Source organism: Eulemur rufifrons, chromosome 11 (genome assembly GCF_041146395.1).
Source record: "Eulemur rufifrons isolate Redbay chromosome 11, OSU_ERuf_1, whole genome shotgun sequence".
Classification (NCBI taxonomy): Eukaryota; Metazoa; Chordata; class Mammalia; order Primates; family Lemuridae; genus Eulemur; species Eulemur rufifrons.
The window spans coordinates 12,893,740-12,913,410 of NC_090993.1; the positions used below are offsets into that span (position 1 = coordinate 12,893,740).

Genomic DNA, 19,671 nt, shown 5'->3' on the forward strand with positions numbered 1-19,671 from the left:
TGTTTCTCCCAGTGCCTGTTGGAGGCCCTCACAGAGGGTAGGCGCCTAATGGCTGTCTGGAGCTGCTCGAGGTCACACACCCCAGGGGCCAGCGGCAGGGTCAGAGTGGCCCCAGGTTGTGTGAACAGCCAGCCCTTTGTCCTGTCTCGGCCTCCCTCCTCCCCCCGCTGGCCGTCCAGGTGGCCTCGCAAAAGCACATCACATGAGGGCTTGGTCAGAAGGCCTGGGCGGGTGGCCTCAGGCCGCCACACCACTAAGGGGACACTCCGGTGTCCCGAAACAGTGGCCTTCGCTCCCGCAAACTTCAGTAAATGTGTAACCCGGCCCTGCACTGGCGCGTTCTGTGCAGCAGTGAAACGGTGCATCGATCAGCGTGACGTCCTGGAAGGGGTCCCAGGGCGAGAGTGGCTTCTGGCGTCCGTCCCCCTGGCCTGCGGTCTGGCCAAGTGATGCACGCCCCCTCCTCCAGCCTGTGCGCAGGGCGGCCTGGGAACGGCGCCATCTCCACCCCCTGGATATAAACGGGGCCTCGGTGGCCCGGCCAGGAAGCGGCTGCCTTGTCCTGAAACTGAGTGGAAGGTAAGCTGGGAACCCCCTCGGCCCCTGCTCCGCCTGGCTCTTTCACACGCAGCTGAGCTGTGGGCTGGAGAAGGCCGGGAGTCCTGGGGGTGGCGGGGAAGCGCTGGCTACCCCACATTTGGGCTCAAGGGGGGCGACGGGGGTGGCGGTGACTGTGCACCACAGGAGACGTGACCACTGAAGCTGCCTCTGCCCCCCAAGACCAGACGTCTGGAAGGGGGCTGGCCTCCCCCCGGGACCTCACTCCGAGTCTCCCCAGAGGAACCGCTCCTCCTTAGCAACGGGGCAAGACGGTCAGGTCCTCCTGCTTCCTCTGAGCAGACCTGGGGCCCTTGGGGACACAGGGGACACGCAGAGGAGCAGGGTCACAGTGGCCAAGAGTCCACCGGGTCCTCTTCCCATCAGAAGGAGCAGCGAGGCTGGGGCAGGTGGGGGCTGGGGAGGGAAGCGGTGGTCCGGGTGGGTCAGCCCCCCGCCACCCCGCTGGGTCCCCCCCAGGGTCAACCGCACCTCCCCCGAGACAGATTGCCCGCCCGGGGCTGCCTGTTTGCTCGTCTATAAAACGGGCCTAATGACAGTGCCTGGGCTTCCTCCCTTGTGGGCTGCAGTATAACCTAAGAGAACTAATATGGCGTGAAAGTGTTTCTAAACTTGAGGTTAAGCTGAAAAGGCAGATTTTCATTTTTTTTAAGCAGCAGTATAGCTTGGTACTCAAGCATGTGGACACCAGAGTCGGGGTTGGGGGGGTTCTAGGTTCGAGTCCTAGTTCTGTCTCTTACTTGCTGTTTGACCTGAGGCAAATCACTGGACCTCTCTGTTCCTCTGCAAAACAGCATCAACGAATTCATTTAACAGCTACACATCCGGGACCTGCTGCCTCCCAGGCACTGTCTTGGGAACGTGGGCTGTGTCAGTGAGCGAGACGGCGGGAGCCCTGCTCTCGTGGGGCTTCCGTTCACACGGGAGGGGACAGACCAGACACGGAGCATAATAAATACGCAACTAAATCATGCAGGGTGCAGTGAGGCGATAAAAGCCAGCAGGACAGGAGAGCTAAGCGTGCCCGGCGTGGCGGGGCACGTGGCAGGGGGCCTGTGGCATCGCAGGGTCGGCGGGGAAGGTGAGGGCTGCTGTGCAGACCTGACGGGCTGACACAGGAAAGGCTCAGAGCAGCGGCCTGCTGGTGGCGGCGTCACAGAAGCGGGAGCTGTTACCCTCGCCCTCCGCCTTTAGGAGCCAGGAGGAGGGAGATACAGCAGGGACCTGGGGAAGAGGGAGGGCGAAGGGGTGCTGGAGGGGGGTTGCCGGGGGAGGGTGTCGGGCCCCCACGCTGAGCACCGTCACTGTCACACTCAGGACCCCGATGCGCGCACACCTAGACCAGCTTGGGAGCAGCAGGTCACAGCTGAGAACAAAGACTGCCGCAGAATGGCCCCGGGCCTGTTGGGGGGGGCTCCCCCCGCAGTCGGTTCCCACGGGCGTCCCTGCTGCCGTGGCTTGGTCTCACTGTCTGGGTCGGGCATGAACTGCAACTTGGGCTTCTCTGCAAGGAGGCCTGCGAGGAGCGGGGAGGCTCTCCTGTCCCCTTGTTCCTGGTCACCAGCTTTGCATGTGGACAGCGGATGGAGCCAACACACGGGGAGGTTGGGCAAGACGGCGGCCGAGGTCACCAGTCAAAGTCCCTTTGGCCACTGAAAGACCAGAGCAGGACGAAAGACACTGTGCACCTGAGTGGTGTCACCGTGTGGAGGGCGGTGTGGGGACCCGCCTGGGTGCCAGCGCAGGAGAGGTGGCTGGGTGGGCTTAGGGGAGGCATCGAGTGGCGACAGACCACAGCTCCACGACAGCCCTGATCAGCACGGGGGGCAGGAAGGCTGAGGAGTGACAGGGTAATACGGTCACCCCCTCCACGAGAAGTGAGTGAGACGTGGTACAAATTGTCGGAATTGAACGAACCAACAGAAGGAACATTCATCCCTCTGCGGAGAGGAGCCAGACGGGATGGATTCTCAGGGCAGCCCGAGAGCCTTCTCCTCCAGGGTCTCGGGCCGGCTCCCGCCGTGCTGTTTGCGACAGTTGAGGCAGGAGCAAGGTCGCAGGACTTTGGGGGGAGTGGGGTGCCGGGGCTCCTCTGGCCACCCTGGCCACCTGTGTCCAGGGCAGGGGCTCTAACCCTGGCTGCACGTCGGAGTCACCTGAGAAGTTTAAGAAAACATCCATGCCAGGCCCCAGCATAGACGGATGCGTCCGACTGCCGGTGGGCGCGCCGAGCCGGGCCGGTGGGACTTCGGAGCTCCGCGGGGGGTGGCGCCACGCAGGCACAGCTGAGAGCGGGTCTGGGGTTGGGACAGTGGGAAATTCTGGCTGCACGTGAGGACCACAGGGGAGACTAACAAACCCATTCCCAAGCCGTTGAGTTATCATCTCAGGGGGCGGGGAGGCTTCCACAAAGGCTCCCGACTGGCACACACCTGGGTCCCCCGGGAGAGCGCTCAGCCACTGTGCTCGGGCTGCCACGATGAGCGCCACACACCGAGGGCTGCTCAGCGTTTATTGATTATCTGGGAGTGCTGGCGGCCAGAAGCCCGAGATCAACGCTAGACAGAGCTGCTTTCTCCGGAGGCCCCTCTCCTCCCCGGGGCTGTGGGAGGGCCGTCTTCTCCTGCGTCCTCACATGCTCGACCCTGTGTGTCTGTGTCCCCATCTCCTCTTCATACAAGGACACTGGTCATATTGGAGTAGGGGCCACACTAATGGCCTCATCTTAACTTAATCACCTCTTTGGCGGCCCCGTCTCCTAACACACCCGCGTCCCCTGGGGGTCAGGACTTCAACACGTGAATTTTGCGGGGAGCGGGGGCTGAGCAGGAGGGGACCCGATTCAGCCCATAACGCTGCTTTCTGCACTTGGGTCAGAGATTGGCCACGGAGCCTGGGACCCCTTTCTCTCTTCAGTGTTTGTAGACGAGGATGGATTTGTCCTGGGCTAAATGGCTGCAGGGAGTATTGGGACAGCTAGAAGTCTGGCTGGAGGGCTCTTAACGGTTAATTAATAATCCCCTTTCACCCTTTGCAAATGATTCTACAGGGTTTGCAGAAGTGAGTGCCACGGTCAGAGATGGGTCCTGCTGGCGTGACCCTGAGGGCCACTGTCCTCTGCCTCGCGGCCTGGGCCGGCCTGGCCACCGGGGACCGGGTGTACATACACCCCTTCCACCTCCTCGTCTACAGCAAGAGCAGCTGTGAGCAGCTGGAGAAATCCACCCCGGAGACCCTCAAAGAGCCGACCTTCACTCCCGCCCCGATTCAGGCCAAGACGGCCCCGCTGGACGAGGGAGCCCTGCGCCAGCAGCTGGTGCTGGCCGCCGAGGGGCTTGAGGCTGAAGACAAGCTGAGGGCCGCCACGGTGGGGATGCTGGCCAACTTCCTGGGCTTCCGCATGTACAAGATGCTCAGCGAGTCGGGGAGTGCCACCGGCGGGGCTCTCTTGCTGTCCCCGACGGCCGTCTTCGGCACCCTGGCCTCTTTCTACCTGGGCGCCTCGGACCCCACAGCCCATAAGCTGCAGGCGCTCCTGGGCGTCCCCGGGGAGGACCGGGGCTGCACCTCCCGGCTGGACGGGCACAAGGTCCTCTCTGCCCTGCGGGCCACCCAGGGCCTGCTGGTCGCCCAGGACGGGGCGGACGGCCGGGCCCGGCTGCTGCTGTCCACGGTGGTCGGCCTGTTCACGGCCCCGGGCGTGCGCCTGAAGCAGCCCTTCGTGCAGGGCCTGGCTCTCTTCGCCCCCGTGGTGCTCCCGCGCTCTCTGGACCTCTCCACGGACCCGGAGCTCGCCGCCGAGAAAATGGACAGGTTCATGCAGGCAGTGACGGGCTGGAGCATGGACGGCCCGGCGGGAGTCGCAGCCGACGGCACCCTGCTTTTCAACACCCACGTCCACTTCCGAGGTAAGGCAAACCCCTCCTCAGCCCCGGCCCCGGCCCCGCGGCGGGGCCAAGGGTGGCCGTTCCCTGTCTCTGCGGACCAGTGTCCAAGTGCGGCTGAGCCAAGCGGCCCGGCCTTGGGGTGGGCGGGGCATGGGCGTGAGGATGCGCCGGAGGGAGACCCCTCCAGCAGGGGAGGTGCCTGACCCCCCCCACCCCCCGCCCTGAGCTGTCACGTGCTGTCACTGCACCGTGTCCTTTGCTTTCGTCATTAAATCCCCTCACGACGCAGTGAAAGGTGTTCGTGAAGAAACAGAGACTCCCAGAGACAAAGTGCCTTGCTCGGGACGGCACAGCCACCATGGGGGGGTCCCAGGATTCAAACCCACTGCCCCCTCGCCCCACGGCCCCGCTCTACGCTCAGAAGGGACGGGTTTGCGTCTCTTGAGAAGGTCAAGGACTGGCGTCGCTGGCCCTTGCAGAAATGGCCAATTAGCTTGCTCAAATCCCTTTTGCAGGGGAGGGAGTCTTGACAAAAATCCTATTATGAAAATTGCTTATTTGTTCAACAAATACTCGTGGAGGATTTACTGTTTACAAGACTCTGAGCCGGGCGTCTTGGAGGGGCAAGGGGAAGGCTGTGCAGGCCCTGGCCCCGGGATGGTGGAGATTCCGGGGCGGCAGATCCCAGGGCGGATGTGCCCGGGCCCGCAGCTGCCGGCAAAGCGCCCCGCCGGGTTCTCGCGGCCAGTGGACCCCAGCGTGCGGGGAAGGCCCGAAGCCCCCGCGCGGGGAGTGGGGCTGGGAAGACAAGCACCAGTGTGGGGGTCCCCCAGGAAGATGTGCAGCCCCTGGGGGGCAGGGAGCCAGGCAGGCAGCGGAAAGGACTGTGGAGGCAGAGGGGGGTTAGAAATAGCCCACGGCGATTTTCTCACCACGATAGTACCCTCAAAGTTCCTGTAAAGCCACAAAGGGGGAGACCTGGCCCCCCTGTGGGGCAGGGGAAAGTGACGGGCCGAGCACTGCTCAGGTCCCAGTGCTGACCCGTCAAGGGACAGGGGCCGGCCCACAGGTCACCCCGCTGTGGGTGGCCGCACCCTGTGCAGGGCAGAGGGGGCCCGGGGGCTCAGCCGTCCCTAAGAGGAGCCCCGGGAGGAGGAGAGCTCACCGAGGGATGAGTACCCCCAAAAGGCAAAGGCCAGAGAGCCACTGGCGTCAGAAATGGGGTCTCCCTTTGGGGGAGCGTCTGGCCACCAGGTCCGGACTGCGGAGCCGGGCAAGAAGGAGAAAGAGGAGGAAGAAGAAAAATGCGAACCCCATCAGGACCCGGAAGGCAGCCTGATCTGCAGCCACCCCCGCCTCGCTCTGTGCTGACCTCGTCCGGCCCTGCCCTCCCTCCCCGGCCTCGCTTTCCCGTCGAACGGAGACGCGCCCTGCGGCCCACGCGGCCTGGGAGCTCTGGTTCCATCCCGCGACAGCAGGACGTGTCCCACTAGCACAGACCGCGGTGTGGGAGCCGATGAGTTCCAGGCGCCCTTCGCCCGGGACTCGCCGTCCCGCTGAGGGACGTGGAACCCCGGCAGGTTCCGTGACGCTGCGGACTTGGAGAGATTCGCTCCCCCTCGGGGTGGGGGTGGGGAGCGGCCGCCACCTGCATTCAGACCCCAATGTCCTTTGGGCGGCGGCTTCCCGTTCCTGTTTTAACTTGTTGGAGCAAAAGCGTTTAGTCCTTTTTTCCCTCTAAACTAAAAAGCCACCGGCCAGGCAGGGTGGGCCAGCGCCAAGGTCCCCACGGGGGGGTGTGAGGAGGGACCCTCCTCTTGCCTGCCAGGGCGCGCTGTGGACGAGGGAGACACGGGGTCTGCCTCTGCGTTCTCACGAGACCCGGACCCAGGGTGGGGACCGCGTCCAGGTCCTCCCTGCCAGGAACTGTGTCCTCCAGCTGTCCCCTGCTTTCACGTCGGTGACGTCTGAGTCAGCAAAAAGGGAGATGGACTCTTTTCGACCCTCCCCTGAGACTCCCCAGGGCCGCGTCCCCAGGGGACTGCGCCGTGATGGTCTCTGCTCAACTTCACCCAGTTCTGCTAAGAACAGCCGCAAATGGGCCCTGCACGCGGAGTGAGGGGACGGCAGAGGGTGCAGTGTGCTGGCGAAGGTCGCGGTAGGGGGCCGGCTGCTGTGGGGAGAGGCCGGAGTCACAGTGCTTGAACACGAGTTTGTCCCGTCCCCGGGTGGTCTGACCCGCAGGCCGCTCGGCTCGGCCATTGGCCTCCCTCCCCACCCCCGCGCTCACGCAGTCCACAGCCCTGCCAGCGGGGGGGGACACAGAGGCCAGCCCCTGCCCCCAGGCCCAGGGCAAACCCAAGGGTCACAGCGAGGTCGTGTGACTGTCCCTAGGGGCAGGGGCTGCTGAGAAGTGGAGCCCTTGTCCCCAGAGCCTGCGTGGCCAGCTCTGTACGGGCCCAGAGGACAGCCACAGGCTCCGCCACAGCTGGGGCTGGACCCAGATGACAAAGTGAGTGTGCACCGAGGACTGTGTGGAACCCACAGTGGTGATGTGCGTCATCCCGCACTGTCCAGCCCCGTAGCCTGCGCGACACCCGGAGCCCTCGAGGAAACTGGGGACTCCGGGTGACAAGGGCGTGTCAGTGCCGGTTCCCCAGCTGGAACAGACGGGCCGCTCTGGTGCGGGATGGCAGTGGGGGGCCTGAGCCTGGGTGGGAGCCCTGTACTCAACTGAGCCCTGCTCAGTTTTGCTGTGACCCTAAAACCACTCAAACACTCATTAAAGAAAACAAACAAATGAACAAGTACGGCAAACCACAGCCTTCAGACAAGGATAGGCCTGGATTTGAGTTTACCAGGTCAGGTGCCAGCAGGGTGGGTCCCTGAGGGTGACAGATGCAAAACCTCAGGTTCAGTGCCTGGCGTGTCCCGTGTCATCCGCAGTTGGTGGCTGGGGCTGCCTCAGTGAACTCCAAGGGCTGGATTTTGCAGGAGGAGCCACACTCGGGGTTCCGGGGCGGGTGAGGCCCCGTGGCCAGGAGGATGCAGAGGGCCCGGGCCAGGCCAGGGAAGGAGGCTGAGGCGGGAGGGGACAGGAGAGGGCCCTGCGCTGTCCCCCAGCCCCTGCCCCAGCCCGGCTGACCCCTCCCTCCCTGTCTCTGTCTGGGTTTCAGGGAAGATGAAGGGCTTCTCCCTGCTGCCCGGGCTGCAGGAGTTCTGGGTGGACAACAGCACCTCGGTGTCTGTCCCCATGCTCTCCGGCACGGGCACCTTCCAGCACTGGAGCGATGCCCAGAACAACTTCTCGGTGACTCGTGTGCCCTTCGGCGAGAGCGCCTGCCTGCTGCTGGTGCAGCCGCTCGGCGGCGCCCACCTGGACACGGTGGAGGCGCTCGTCTTCCAGCACGACTTCTCCAGCCGGATGAAGCTCCTGTCCCCCCGGTAGGAGGCTCCGGGTCTCCCCTGGAAAGTGGGGCAGCTGTGCTGTCCATCGGCCCAGGGTGGGGAGGCGGGTGACACACGTCCGGCACTGGCCAAGCCCGGGGCACAGAGCGGCTGAGCTCTGGAGCTGGCCTGTGTCTTTCCCGTGCAGGCGAGGTCGGGGCCGGGGTCGGGGGGGGGGGAGATGCTTTTTCTGCACTTACATTTACCTACAGTTCCGAAGGGGGGGAGAACATTCCAGTCCCCTCTCTGGCCTTCGGGACGCCCGCCCCGTGCACATCTGCGGCACACGGGAGCTTCCCTTGATCCAGAACCCGCCGTCGGAGGCTGGGAGAGGCCAAGGAGGTGTGGTTGGCTCCTCTTGGCAAAAACAAGCAATTTCCTTCGGTGGGGCTCCGGATTTGCCCTGCGCGGCAGGTCCGGATGGGTCAGGCCTGGAACCTGCTCCCGATGACACTCAGGGAACGGGCGGCTTTCTGATGTCAACTCCCGTTTTTATTAAGTGTTTTTTTTTTTTATTGTGGTAAAATAGACGTAATTTGAAATTTGCCACCTTAACCATTCGGTGGCACTAAGTACACGCACACTGTTGTGCAGCTGTCACCACCATCCGGCTCCAGAACTTTCCGTTTTCCCAAATTGAGACTCTTGTACCCACTAAACACTAGCTCCCCGTCCCCACTGCCCCAGCCCCGGCAACCCGAATGTCCTCGCGGCTCGTCCGGGGTGTAGCACGTGTCGGAAGTTCCTTTCTAAGGCGGAATCTGCCGTGTGGACAGGACACGTTCCGTCACCCACTCTCCCACCCACGGACGCGCGGGTGCTTCCGCGTCCTGCCTGTCGTGAACACGGGCCCGCGGCGACTCTTGCAAGGCGTGGCTCTGCCACCGAGATGTCCACGGGCTCCAAGGGACATCAGAAGGAAGAGGCCGTCTATGACGATTGCATCGACATAGCGGCATGCCCAGTGCAGAGGCTGAGGTTGTGCACTGTGCCACTGTCCTTTCCTTGGCTGTGTTGCCATTGGGAACTCTGCGAGAGGGAGCTAGCGAGACACAGTGCGTTATTTTAAAAAATAACAGTTTTAAAATTATTCAGGTAACACACCTTCAATAGGGTCAACCTAAGAAGAGAATGGACCAAAGAACAGACAACTGCTCACAGCTAATCGCCCCAGGTCACCACTGGGAAACGTTCTATGCCCTCGTAGTATTGCAAATGGCGTGAAGGGCTTTTAATTGTATTTTTGCTGAAGTTTTTTCCAAGGGTGAGGGTGGCCTAACGGGCTGAGAAGGGCAAGTGTCCCCTTCTTCAGGGACAGGAGCAAGGAGCACACGCCCACCGGCTCCCTGGTGGCTCATGGCTTCCCTCGCTGTGTGGCCTGAGGAGTCACGGTGGAAGCCTCTCTGGAACCTTCCTAACGGAGCGTCATCTCCGCAGGGCCATGCGCGTGACCGTGCCCCAGCTGGTGCTGCGCAGCTCCTACGACCTGCAGGACCTGCTCGCCCAGGCCAAGCTGCCCACGCTGCTGGGGGCCAAGGCGAACCTGGGCAGAATCAGTGGTGCCGACATCAGGGTGGGAAAGGTACCGTGCAAGTCCGTGTGTGTGTCCGGCCGGGTTCTGTGTGTTCTCAGGGTGGGAGGAGCCGACGGGAGGGACACAGAGGAAGCCGCGTGTGGGGCCCGCAGCACAGGAGGGAGAGAACAGGGCCAAGGGTGGGGGAGAAGCGTCCAGAGCCTTCTGGGTCTTTCCAGGGACAGGTGCAGAGCCGCAGACCCCTCCCACCCGGCTCCTGCCGTGTGCTCGGCCTGGCAGCCTCCCGCCTGGCGTCCTCCCTGGATGCTGCGCAGGGGTGGGACTGGGAGGAGGGGAGAGAGCACCCCAGGCCCGAGCCCCTTCTTCGGGGAAATGCTCCGCAGCAGACAGACTGTTCCTCTGCCCTGTGCAGTGACGCACATCTGCACCTACCATGACATACCTGGGTGCTCTGGGTGCTGTGCTGGGTGCAGGGGACAGATGGGCACCCTGTGGGCCCTCTGTGCTCAGTTAGCTAAGCGCTGGGGGGCCACAGCGGAGGGAGCCAGGAAGCCCACCCCGGACAGCAATGTGCAGGGTGGAGACAAGAGTGTGAGGTGCTTGTTGGGGAGGAGCCGTCAGTGAGTTGGGCCAGGATGGCGAGTAAGGGTCGTCTACACAAGCACACCTTTGTCTACACTGGGGGGCATGAGTGTGCTATGCATTTCCCGGGAGGCTGGAGAAACATCCCCCTCCAGGACAGCGAGCGCAGCCCTCTTGTGCCCGCTGTGCCCGGGTGCCATAGCAGTGCTGCTGCCTGCAGGTGGGGAACAGCGTCCTGTTTGAACTCCAAGCGGACGACGGAGAGCAGCCCACCGAGTCTGCCCAGCAGCCCGGCGGGCCCGAGGCCTTGGAGGTGACCCTGAGCAGCCCGTTCCTGTTTGCCGTGTACGAGCGCGACGCCGCCGCCCTGCACTTCCTGGGCCGCGTGACCCACCCGCTGAGCGTGGCGTGAGGCCAGGCCCGGGAGGGCGGCCCTGCAGGGCCTCTGTCCTCGCCGCTGGGACGAAGGCCAGCGGCGGGCGGCCACCCGGGGCACGGCCAGCGATTTGTCCAGTCTCCCACCTTTCTCTCTACCGCGTCCCCGCCGAGCTGGAGAGCAGCCGACTGTGCTTGGTGACGGTGGTGCCGGGCAGAGCCAGAGAATCCTGGCGGCACAAACAGCCTCCCGGGTGGTTGGGTTCAATTTGGAGGATGGGGGTGGGGACCAGGAACTGGAGTTTCGCACAGGACTGTTGTTCCAGAAGGAATTTGGTCCAACCAGCTTGTTTGTGAAACCAAAAAGTGTTCCCGTTTTAGCTGAGAAGAGAAATTGGGTTTTAATATTAAAGTACACATTTTTTTCCTTGCCTTGGTTTGTATTTAGCTTAATGAATGTGAGACTATGACCTTCATGCAGTTTCCACAATGCTTTAGTTTTTTTTTTCATAGATATTTGTGATTTTTCAACAACACATCACGAAAGACGCAAACGTCTGAATTTACGTTAGAATGTGAAACCGTGGCTGGTTATCCCTCCCTTGTGTTAGTAATAAATGTTTTGCAACAATGAGCCAAAAAGTTCTATCTTTCATTTAGCAGCAGAACAGACACACGCAGCCGAGCCGACAGGCTGCGCCCGCCCCGCCGGGGCTGCGGGTGGTCCCCGCGGCAGGCCAGGCCCGCACGGCGCTGTCCTCGGAGAAGTCCGAGGTCATGGGTTTCTCTGGACACGTCCATCCGTATGCAGTGGTGCCACCTGTGTGACGGGCGGGGCCAGGGCCCGGGGAGGCTGCACCCCACGTGGCACCGGGGACAGGAAGTGGGCAGAGGGGCCCGTCTTCCCTCCCGGTGACACGGGGTCAGACGGCCGCTCGTCCCGGGCGTGCAGAGTGGAAGACGGAAATGAGCCATCACGGGTAAGTATTGGCAGGTTCCTTTCCGTGTCCTGAGTGTCCCTGCCTGCTTCCCTTCCACGGGATTGGACCCGCAGCTTGGAAACCCTGGGCGAGGGGGAGGAGGAGGAGGGGGAGGGGGAGGAGGAGGAACTCAAGAATAGAGGAGGAGGGGGAGGACAGAGAGGGGGAGGGGGAGTGGGAGGGGGAACTCAAGAATAGAGGAGGAGCGGGAGGAGGAACTCAAGAATAGAGGAGGAGGGGGAGGACGGGGAGGGGGAGGGGGAGGGGGAGGGGAGGGGAGGAGGGCGGCTCCCCGCAGGCCTGTTGCTGTCACTTGGTGACAATGACGGTGCTGCCTTATGTCCGTGAAGCACTTGCTCTTCCTCCCGTCCACAAACACTGAAACAAGCAGGTAAGTGGCGCGGTACGTCGGCCACTGTGCAGAGCCGAGGGGACCTGCTGCGACAGCCCTCCAGGTCCCAGCCTCCCCGCACGCCCGAGCGTCTCGCTCTGACCTTGAACGCACCTCCCTGCCTCCGCGTCACCAAGACAGCGCGTCCTCTAGTTCACGCTCAAGGGACCGTGTTTGCCACATCAGTGCCTGTCGTTCGTTCATCGTGACGCATGTCACCAGTTTTATCTGGGGTCACCTTCACTCCCACTCTCGGTGCCCCCTGGTTTGTTCACCCCTCAAAGGGCCACTGGGGTGGGCGTGGGCTCACGTGTACTCGCCGAAACGGCTACTGGACGCCAAGTCTCGGGAGAACAGGAAGTGCAGGGACCAGACGTCCTTCAAAGTCTCGCTGTTCACGTGCAGCCCTGGGACCAGCGGCAGCAGAGGCAGTGGCCGTGGCGGCGGCCCTGGGAGCTTCTCAGAATGCGGAATCTCGGGCCCCACCTGGACCCACAGTCGCGGCCAGTCGGGATTCTGGCTGCGCGTGAGACCCGGAGGGACCTCAGCGGGGGGTGCTTCCAGCAGCCCCCGGGAAATTCGTCAGGTCCCACATCTCTTAATGAATTTGGAAAACTGGAAGATTTCTGTTACTCACTTGGCAGGAAAACTAGACCTGAACAGCCACGGGGCTGTCGAAGATCTTTGCATGGTAACAGCTGACAGTGTGAATATTCCACAACCCCTGGGGATGGTCCAGGATACAGAGGATGTAAACCACTTTACCTTTCTAAAATCCAAAAAACTCCAGCTACTGACAGGTGCACTGAAGGTTTTGGACGGTGGGTTGTGGATTTGGACATCATACCATGCGATTTTCCTCTAATAGACTTTGTTTTTAGAGCAGTTTTAGGCTCGCGGCAAAACTGAGAGGAAGGTACAGCGACTCCCCACATGCCCCCTGCCCTGCAGACGTCCCCACTACCAACCTGCCGCACCAGAGCGGGACGTTTCTCACAGCCCACAAATCCGCATGGGCACGTCTTCCTCAGCCAGTCCTCGGTCGACACCCGCTTTCACGCTCGGTGTTGCACGACCTACGGGCTGGGACAGACGTGTGCTGACACGTGTCCGCCATCACTGCATCACACAGAGGCGTGTCACTGCCTGAAGTCCCTGTGTGCCCTGCCTGCTCATCCCTCCTCCCTCCCAACTCCCGGCCACCCCTGACCTGTCACCGCCTGCCCCAGGGCCTTGCCCTTCCGTGTCGTGCGCTGGAACCCAGCGTGGCCTTTTCAGACGGCTTCTTTCGCTCGGTGATCTGCACGTACGATCCCCACAGCTTTCGTGGACTGACAGCTCCTTTCTTTTTATTGCCGAATAATATCCCATCGTCTGGACGTAACACGGTTTATTTAGCCATTTATCTACCGCAGTGCATCTCGGTTGCTTCCAAGTTTTGGCCGTGGTGAGGGCAGCTGCTATCAACAGCCGTGTGCAGGTTTCTGGGCGGACGTGCTGTCCCCAGGCAATGTTTAAAGTGGCAGAATGGTTGGAGATGTCCTGGGTGACTCTGAGGGACTCGAGAGCACTGTGTGCGTTGACACGTCAGCGACTCCATCGCCCTGGGACAGCAGGGGTCTCGGAGCCCACGTCCCTGCATTCGGGTTGCCTCGTTCTTCTAGCAGGTTACCTGGAAAGATTTAGTGCTGTGAGGCTTGGTTGTGAGTTGCGTCAGGTGGGCTCAGAGCGGCTTTGGCATCTAGGCGGGTGGCGGTCACCACCAGGCCTAGATCCTGAGTCTCTCTGTCTGGCTGCAGCGAATGCACCCTCTCCGGGCCCTTTGAGCTCCGGGGATTGTTCCGCCCGCCCCTTTCTGGGGACGCTCTCCCTGGCTTTGGCAGCCTCTTCCCGCAGGCAGCCTCACCAGCGCCCAGCAACACACACAAAGTGACACTCCACGCAGGACGCGGGGCCACTGCAGGACCAGCCTGCCTGTCCCCGCCACCTGGGGCCCTGCTCTGCCCACGCCCAGCGCCTGAGCAGCGCCGACTCCTACCTTGTGCCTCATTTTCTCAGTTGCTTAAGATCCATGTGTTGGATTATGCCAGAAATTTAACCAGCCAAAACGCTACCTCAAAGATTAGTCACACATTTTAGTTCTAGATTAGTGAGCTAAGAAAAACGAAGAATCCTGATTGTTCTGAAACTCAATCTCAGGTGAAAACTGTTAACAATCGAGGGTTGAGTGGAACGTGGAGGCAGGGACTTTCGGAGTCAGATAAAGGTAACGCTCGTAGCTAACAGGTATCGCCGCCACCCGACACGGAGCTCAGCGGCAAAACGAGAGAGGCAGGTTCGCACCAGGAATGTTTGCAAATCTCCGAGACAGACAGTGGTTCCTTCAGAGCCACTGGGGCTGAGGTCTTGTGAGGAGAGAGGGCTGCCAACTGGCAAAGGCCTGCCTTTTCACGATCTCTGGAACCATCTGGAATGCTTGGTTGCTGATGGGGAGAGATCTGGCAGATGTATTCAGATGCCATGAATAGAGAACGTGCCAGGGCCTTCAAACAGGCTCCTAACAGCTTGCTCACGAACCTCACACTAGCTCAGCGTCTGAGGTTTACCACTATTCTTGAGTTCTGGAACGTGAACACAGCATGAAGTCTGCACGTCGTCAGTGACGGGGTCACGCTGGCGTCCCCACTGCACCCCCAGAGCTGCTGCTGCGGCTACAGCCACATCTAGACGCCCCTGCCAGAGCATCATGGGGATTTCAAAGGGACACAGCAAGGGAGAGTCAGCACTCGCCTCCCGCGTCACGGCAACTCTGCAGGGTCGTCAAGCCACGTGGCAGCCCTGTCCGTGGGCAGGTTTTGTGACTACGGTTCTCCCACGGGCCACTCCACGTCGCGGTTCCAGGGAGCCACAGGGCATTACTGGCCAAGGTCTGGACAGGAGATTGGGGAGTGTAGCTAAAGAAGCTCCAAATCCATTTTGTTCTAGTCCAGACTACAGTTTCCAGCCCCGCACGACCGAGCTCCACACACCGAGTGGGTGGGAGGATTGTGTGCCCACCCAGACTGGGGCCACGGCCACCCCGTGTGTCTCCCCACACTCTGTCCCCTTTCTGGCTGGCTGCGGTGGAGGTGGCGTGGGCTGAATGGTGGCCTCCAAAAAGATAAGTCCACTCCCTAACCCCCCGGAGCCTGTGCCTGTGACTGTATTTGGAAAGAGGGTCTTTGTAGATGTCACTGAGCCAGGGGTCTCAGGACGAGACCTTGCTGGATTGACTGGAGGGGCGGAGTGTCCTCAATCCAGTGACTTGTGTCCCTGTAAGAGTCAGGAGGGGAGAAGACACAGAGAGGAGGCCATGTGAAGATGGAGGCAGAGACGGGAGTTACGCTGCCACAGGCCAAGGCCAAGGCCACCACCTTGAGCCATGAGGAGCTGGAGGAGGGAAGGATTCTCCCCCAGAGCCTTCCGAGGCTGCTCGCAGCCCCCCGACACCCTGGTTCTGGACTTCTGCCTCCGGGACTGTGAGGCTGGGACTCTGCTGCGCTGAGCCACCACGGCTGTGGCCAGTGGCTACGCCAGCCCCGGGGAACCATCCGGGGACTCCCCCAGGGAGAGCTGGGGCGCCACAGGACAGAGGTGGCCGACTTCCTGACAGTGCAGCGTGACACCAGCGAGAAGGAAACTTCTCGTGCGCTTCCTGTGTTGGAGCCCCTCTGTTGAGCCTACGTATTATACAATTGAAAATAATTAGTTTTCCAGTAAAACCGGATTATTTCATCTTTCAGCTTGACTCAGTCACGGTGATCCTCCAAAGCAGAGGGATGAAACACACATCAAAGACAGGAGAGGTGCTCTGGGGAACAGCAGAGAAGCGTTCTGAGACTTGGCACTTTTTACTCAAACAGCCTCGTTTCCCAAGCCTAGAAATAGGCATTGTGACATCGAGACTGTCACCGCCGTGGGACAAGCTGGGAAGGGTGGTGTTACTAAGCCCAGGGCCTGTCGGGGCTTCACGGGGTCAGAGAAATCCGTAATTTGGGTTCCAATCCTGCACTAACTTCTCTGTTCTAGTGCTGTGAGGGAGAATTGCCTAACGGTTAATAAACTGGGCTCTGGAACTCTCTGGCCTGGTTCTAAGTCCACTTATTAGTTATCTCAGTGACCTGATAATGTGTCTGTTTCCTCGTCTGTAAAACGGGAGTGATAAAGCTGGAACTGGAGGGGCTGATGAGTGATACGCTGCTCCTCCATGCTTTGAAACCAATGAGGAAGGCAGAGTCCGGGAGGTGGGGACGAGCACTCGGGGGTCTACAGTTGATGAAGGCTGGGCTGGCAGAAGGGGCTTAGAGATACGGGGCTACTCCAGCAGCTGCACCCCGGATCCACTTAGGCTGGAACTACGTTCCCCACGACTCCCTTCCCGGGCTGGCTCAAGGCTGGCCTTGGCCGCGAGATGCACCTGCAGGAGGCTCGGAAGGTGAGCAGAGTGGCAGCGTGATCACACGCAGCAGGCTGGGGCTCTGGGCAGCTCATGCGTGTTGACGCAGAGCTGCGGACTCTCCCGTCCTCGCGGGGCGGGCCGTGGCTGCAGGGCGGGCCGTGGGCCTGCAGCTCCTTCAGGCCCCATTGGATCTCTTCCTTCAGCTTCCCCAGATCCTGGGCCAGGTGCCCGTGTAGCTTCCAGAAGGTGCCAGCTTCCTTTGCAGGTCACCCCATCAGCGACCCTGGGAGCCATGGAGGAAGCGAGAGCCAGAGTGGGCTCCGTTTATCCCCACGGGCTCCAGTTCACCCGGGCTGTGCCGCTTCACACCTTCGCTTCTGCCGCCCCGGCTGGCGACAGCCTTGCCCAGCTGGCGAGCCGGCTCCCACACTGGCGTCAGGTGTGCCAGGCCCTGGGAAGAAATCCCTTCGCTCTCCCCTACGGTTCTGTCTCTCTGGCCACACTTCCCGACACCGGACTCCAACACTTGGGCCCCTCCGGGGACAGGGTCTCGGCGGCTCAGCCTGGAGTGTACGCTCTTTCCTCTCTCCGCAGGCAGCAGAAAAAGGCCGAGGGCCGCTGTGCGGGCAGAGAGCAGGAGCCTCCTCGTGGGGCCTGTCGGACACGCAGATGCTCCCGGGGCTTCCTGACCTCTCTGGCCCCCTCATCACAGTGCTGAAAGGTCGCTGCTGCTAACCCCAGGATCTGCTTTAATTCCGTTTTTCTTTTCCTTTCTCTCCGTCTAGCCAGCCGTGGAACAAAGGGACTGAGGTGCACGGGAATGCGAAGCTGGAGGAACCAACACAGCTGCTTCACACGAAGCTGGAAGGGCAGCTGCCACAGCTGCAGCCAGACCTCGGGACGCTCGTGCTGCGCGGGGCTGCGAGTTAGGGACAAGGACAACCTCAGCGCCCTTCCCAGTCTCCCCTCCTCCCTCTGTCGCCCCCGCTGGCAGGAGGGCAGCCCTGGTGCGTCTATTCCTCCAGGAACGGAGCTGCACTCACCTAAGGGAGGGTCTGCGCTGGAAAGGACCCTCTGGATGGGGGTTAGAGGGAGCATCTGCCTGTGTGGGGACACGCGTCACTCCGGGGCACGAGTGACGAGAGGAATTTACAAATAAAAGGCACACGCACTCTTGGCAGACACTTCTTTTATTCAGGAAGTAAATCTTTCCTAGTGGTTCTGGCTCCTGAGCGAGGTCCGGGTGAGGGGCCGGACAGACCGAGCAAGAGCGGAGGACCCGTGTCGCAGCCTCTTCCAGAAGGCGCAGGGGCAGCCGCAGTTCTGGTCCTAACAGAGAAGGGTGTTTCCGGGCCGCACGGCCACGCCACGGCAGCCGCCACCCCAGCGCAGGCTCAGAGAGACAACCGGATTTTATATTCATACACATAGATTTACTTTGACCATATTTTAGAAATCAGCTCTTCCACGCTAAGATTCACAACAAAAATAAAATAATCTGTTCTGTAAACTATAGTAGAAAGTTTCAAATGTCTTAAAAACTATCTTCCATACAATGGAAAAGGCTTTTGTGTTGTTCTGGGCGAGAGAAGACCCAAAGACGCTGAGAGGAGACAGGGGCGTTGCCGGGGCGACGCTGGAAGCCCTTCTTGGCCGCAGAGGCCTCGGGAGGAGAGAGCCGCTTTCTTCCTTCCAGGCTGGAAGCCCAGCTTCCTCCCCCTGGGGGGCCTCCAGGATGCCTAGCACTGTTCTGCTGTGGCCTGGTCCTTGGCAGCGGCCACCAGCTCTGCCAGAGCCGGGAAGCTTTTTATGTCGCTGGTTCGCAAGCCCATCTTTCGTATCTGCAAAGGCCACGAGAACGATCGTGTTACTGCAGTTTACGCCGAATGTGGAAAAGAGACCCTTATAAAAGACAGAACAGAAATCTCCACTCCCACTCCCAGTAAACCAGAGAAAGACGGTTTCCCAAAGACTCGCTGGGTATTTTCTTCTTTAGAGCAAAGATTTACTTATTCCAAATGTCAGGCTTTTGGAGTCACTTAGCATTCTAAGAAGCCAGTATGTTAATTCACCTCAGTCCATCCAACAAGACAGGACAAGAGCCTCTTTTGTGGACTTAAAAAACATTCTAGAAAAGAAAATTCACATTAAAAGAAATAAAAAAGTGAACTATTTTGTAAGTGGAGAATGTTCAAAAAAGTATTGGCCTGAGCTCTCAGTCTCTTAACGTATCACCAACAACCTTTTAGAATCTGATGAGCTGAACACTCTTTGGCACAGCAACTATAGTGGAGTATCCCGGTAACCAAGACATGGCATACTATGTTCCCACTTCTGTTTAAAAACAACAGCAGGCCGGGCGCGGTGGCTCATGCCTGTAATTCTAACACTCTGGGAGGCCGAGGCGGGAGGATTGCTTGAGCTCAGGAGTTCGAGACCAGCCTGAGCAAAAGCCAGACCCCATCTCTACTAACGACAGAAAAAATTAGCCGGGCATGGTGGTGCATGCCTGTAGTCCCAGCTACTCGGGAGGCTGAGGCAGGAGGATTGCTTGAGCCCAGGAGTTTGAGGTTGCTGTGAGCGAGGCTGATGCCATGGCACTCTAGCCCAGGCAACAGAGGACTCTGTCTCAATAAAAATAAAATAAAAAAAAAAAAGAATTAAAAAACCCAACAACAGCAAACACACACACACACACACACACACACGCATTCGTCAGCATTCTGTGTTAGCTCTGGGACTCTGGGCGCACCTCCTCCCTCTCTCCTTCCTTCCTTCCCTTTCTGTCGCTTACTGGCTCTCCATGTCTCTGTATCAAATTTTCTTGTTTGTACAAAGACTAAGTTTCTCTTGTGAAATAAACAAACGTGGCAGTTGACTTCTGCCAGGATGTATCTCTAAACTCACCTCAAAGTGGAAAAAATTTAGATTTTCAGTGATGACCCTCAAGTATAAAAAGAAATGTCTTAGTGAGCTAGAAAACCAAGTGTCTTCTGATGGAAATTTTATGAATTTACTTCTTTTTCTCTGGCAAAGGTCTTCCTTGAGGATCTATTGCTACGTGGGAGACCTAAAAAGTTTACAAGACCCGTTTCTGAACATGCACAAGTTTTACGACGCTGAGGACGCCGCCTCAGCACGGGGGAAGAGGCATTTGGTGCTCGCCGCCCACGTCACCCGCTATGTGCTGACGTGCGTGTTAATGTTCAGCCGTGTAGTGTGATTCTGAAATCTGCATTTTACGGAAAACCTCCAAAACCCAGAGAGGGAAGCGAAGCAGTTGTGCCGGGACAACCGCCCACGCCCACAGGGGTGACGCTTTCATGGCTGCTCTAAGCCACAGCAGCAGGAATTTCGAAGACCCGGGTTCAGCGCCAACCGTGCACCGGGCACTGTCCAGGCAGTGGACCAGAGGACGC

The 19,671-nt window shown here is 60.1% G+C and overlaps 2 protein-coding genes and 1 long non-coding RNA gene across 4 annotated transcripts in view; 2 read left to right on the top strand and 1 right to left on the bottom strand.

Annotated features, from left to right (window-relative positions):
* The first annotated feature begins 507 nt into the window (after positions 1 to 507).
* On the top strand, positions 508 to 11,074 carry AGT (angiotensinogen). The gene is made up of 5 exons (XM_069484578.1): positions 508 to 579; positions 3,668 to 4,526; positions 7,682 to 7,949; positions 9,390 to 9,534; positions 10,289 to 11,074. The coding sequence occupies exons 2-5, from the start codon at positions 3,698 to 3,700 to the stop codon at positions 10,478 to 10,480; spliced, it is 1,434 nt and encodes a 477-aa protein (XP_069340679.1). The 5' UTR covers positions 508 to 579; positions 3,668 to 3,697; the 3' UTR covers positions 10,481 to 11,074.
* A 1,701-nt stretch (positions 11,075 to 12,775) lies between these two features.
* LOC138393417 (uncharacterized) lies at positions 12,776 to 17,676 on the top strand. Its single transcript, XR_011235182.1, has 2 exons — positions 12,776 to 16,288; positions 16,456 to 17,676. It is a non-coding gene; the product is annotated as an uncharacterized lncRNA (long non-coding RNA).
* Positions 17,677 to 17,743: 67 nt separating this feature from the next.
* Positions 17,744 to 19,671, bottom strand: part of COG2 (component of oligomeric golgi complex 2) — a 47,597-nt gene continuing 45,669 nt past the window's right edge. For both annotated transcript variants that reach the window (XM_069484575.1, XM_069484574.1), the window contains exon 18: positions 17,744 to 18,093. In XM_069484575.1, coding sequence (XP_069340676.1) covers positions 17,992 to 18,093 — 102 coding nt within the window. In that variant the 3' untranslated portion in view covers positions 17,744 to 17,991. The remainder of the gene's footprint in view (positions 18,094 to 19,671) is intronic.

Bases quoted from the DNA above. Each gene is read 5' to 3' on its own strand.
- AGT (XM_069484578.1), top strand. From the start codon at position 3,698: ATGGGTCCTGCTGGCGTGACCCTGAGGGCCACTGTCCTCTGCCTCGCG. The intron at 4,527-7,681 runs GTAAGGCAAACC...TCTGGGTTTCAG, and splicing joins CACCCACGTCCACTTCCGAG to GGAAGATGAAGGGCTTCTCC. The intron at 9,535-10,288 runs GTACCGTGCAAG...TGCTGCCTGCAG, and splicing joins CCGACATCAGGGTGGGAAAG to GTGGGGAACAGCGTCCTGTT.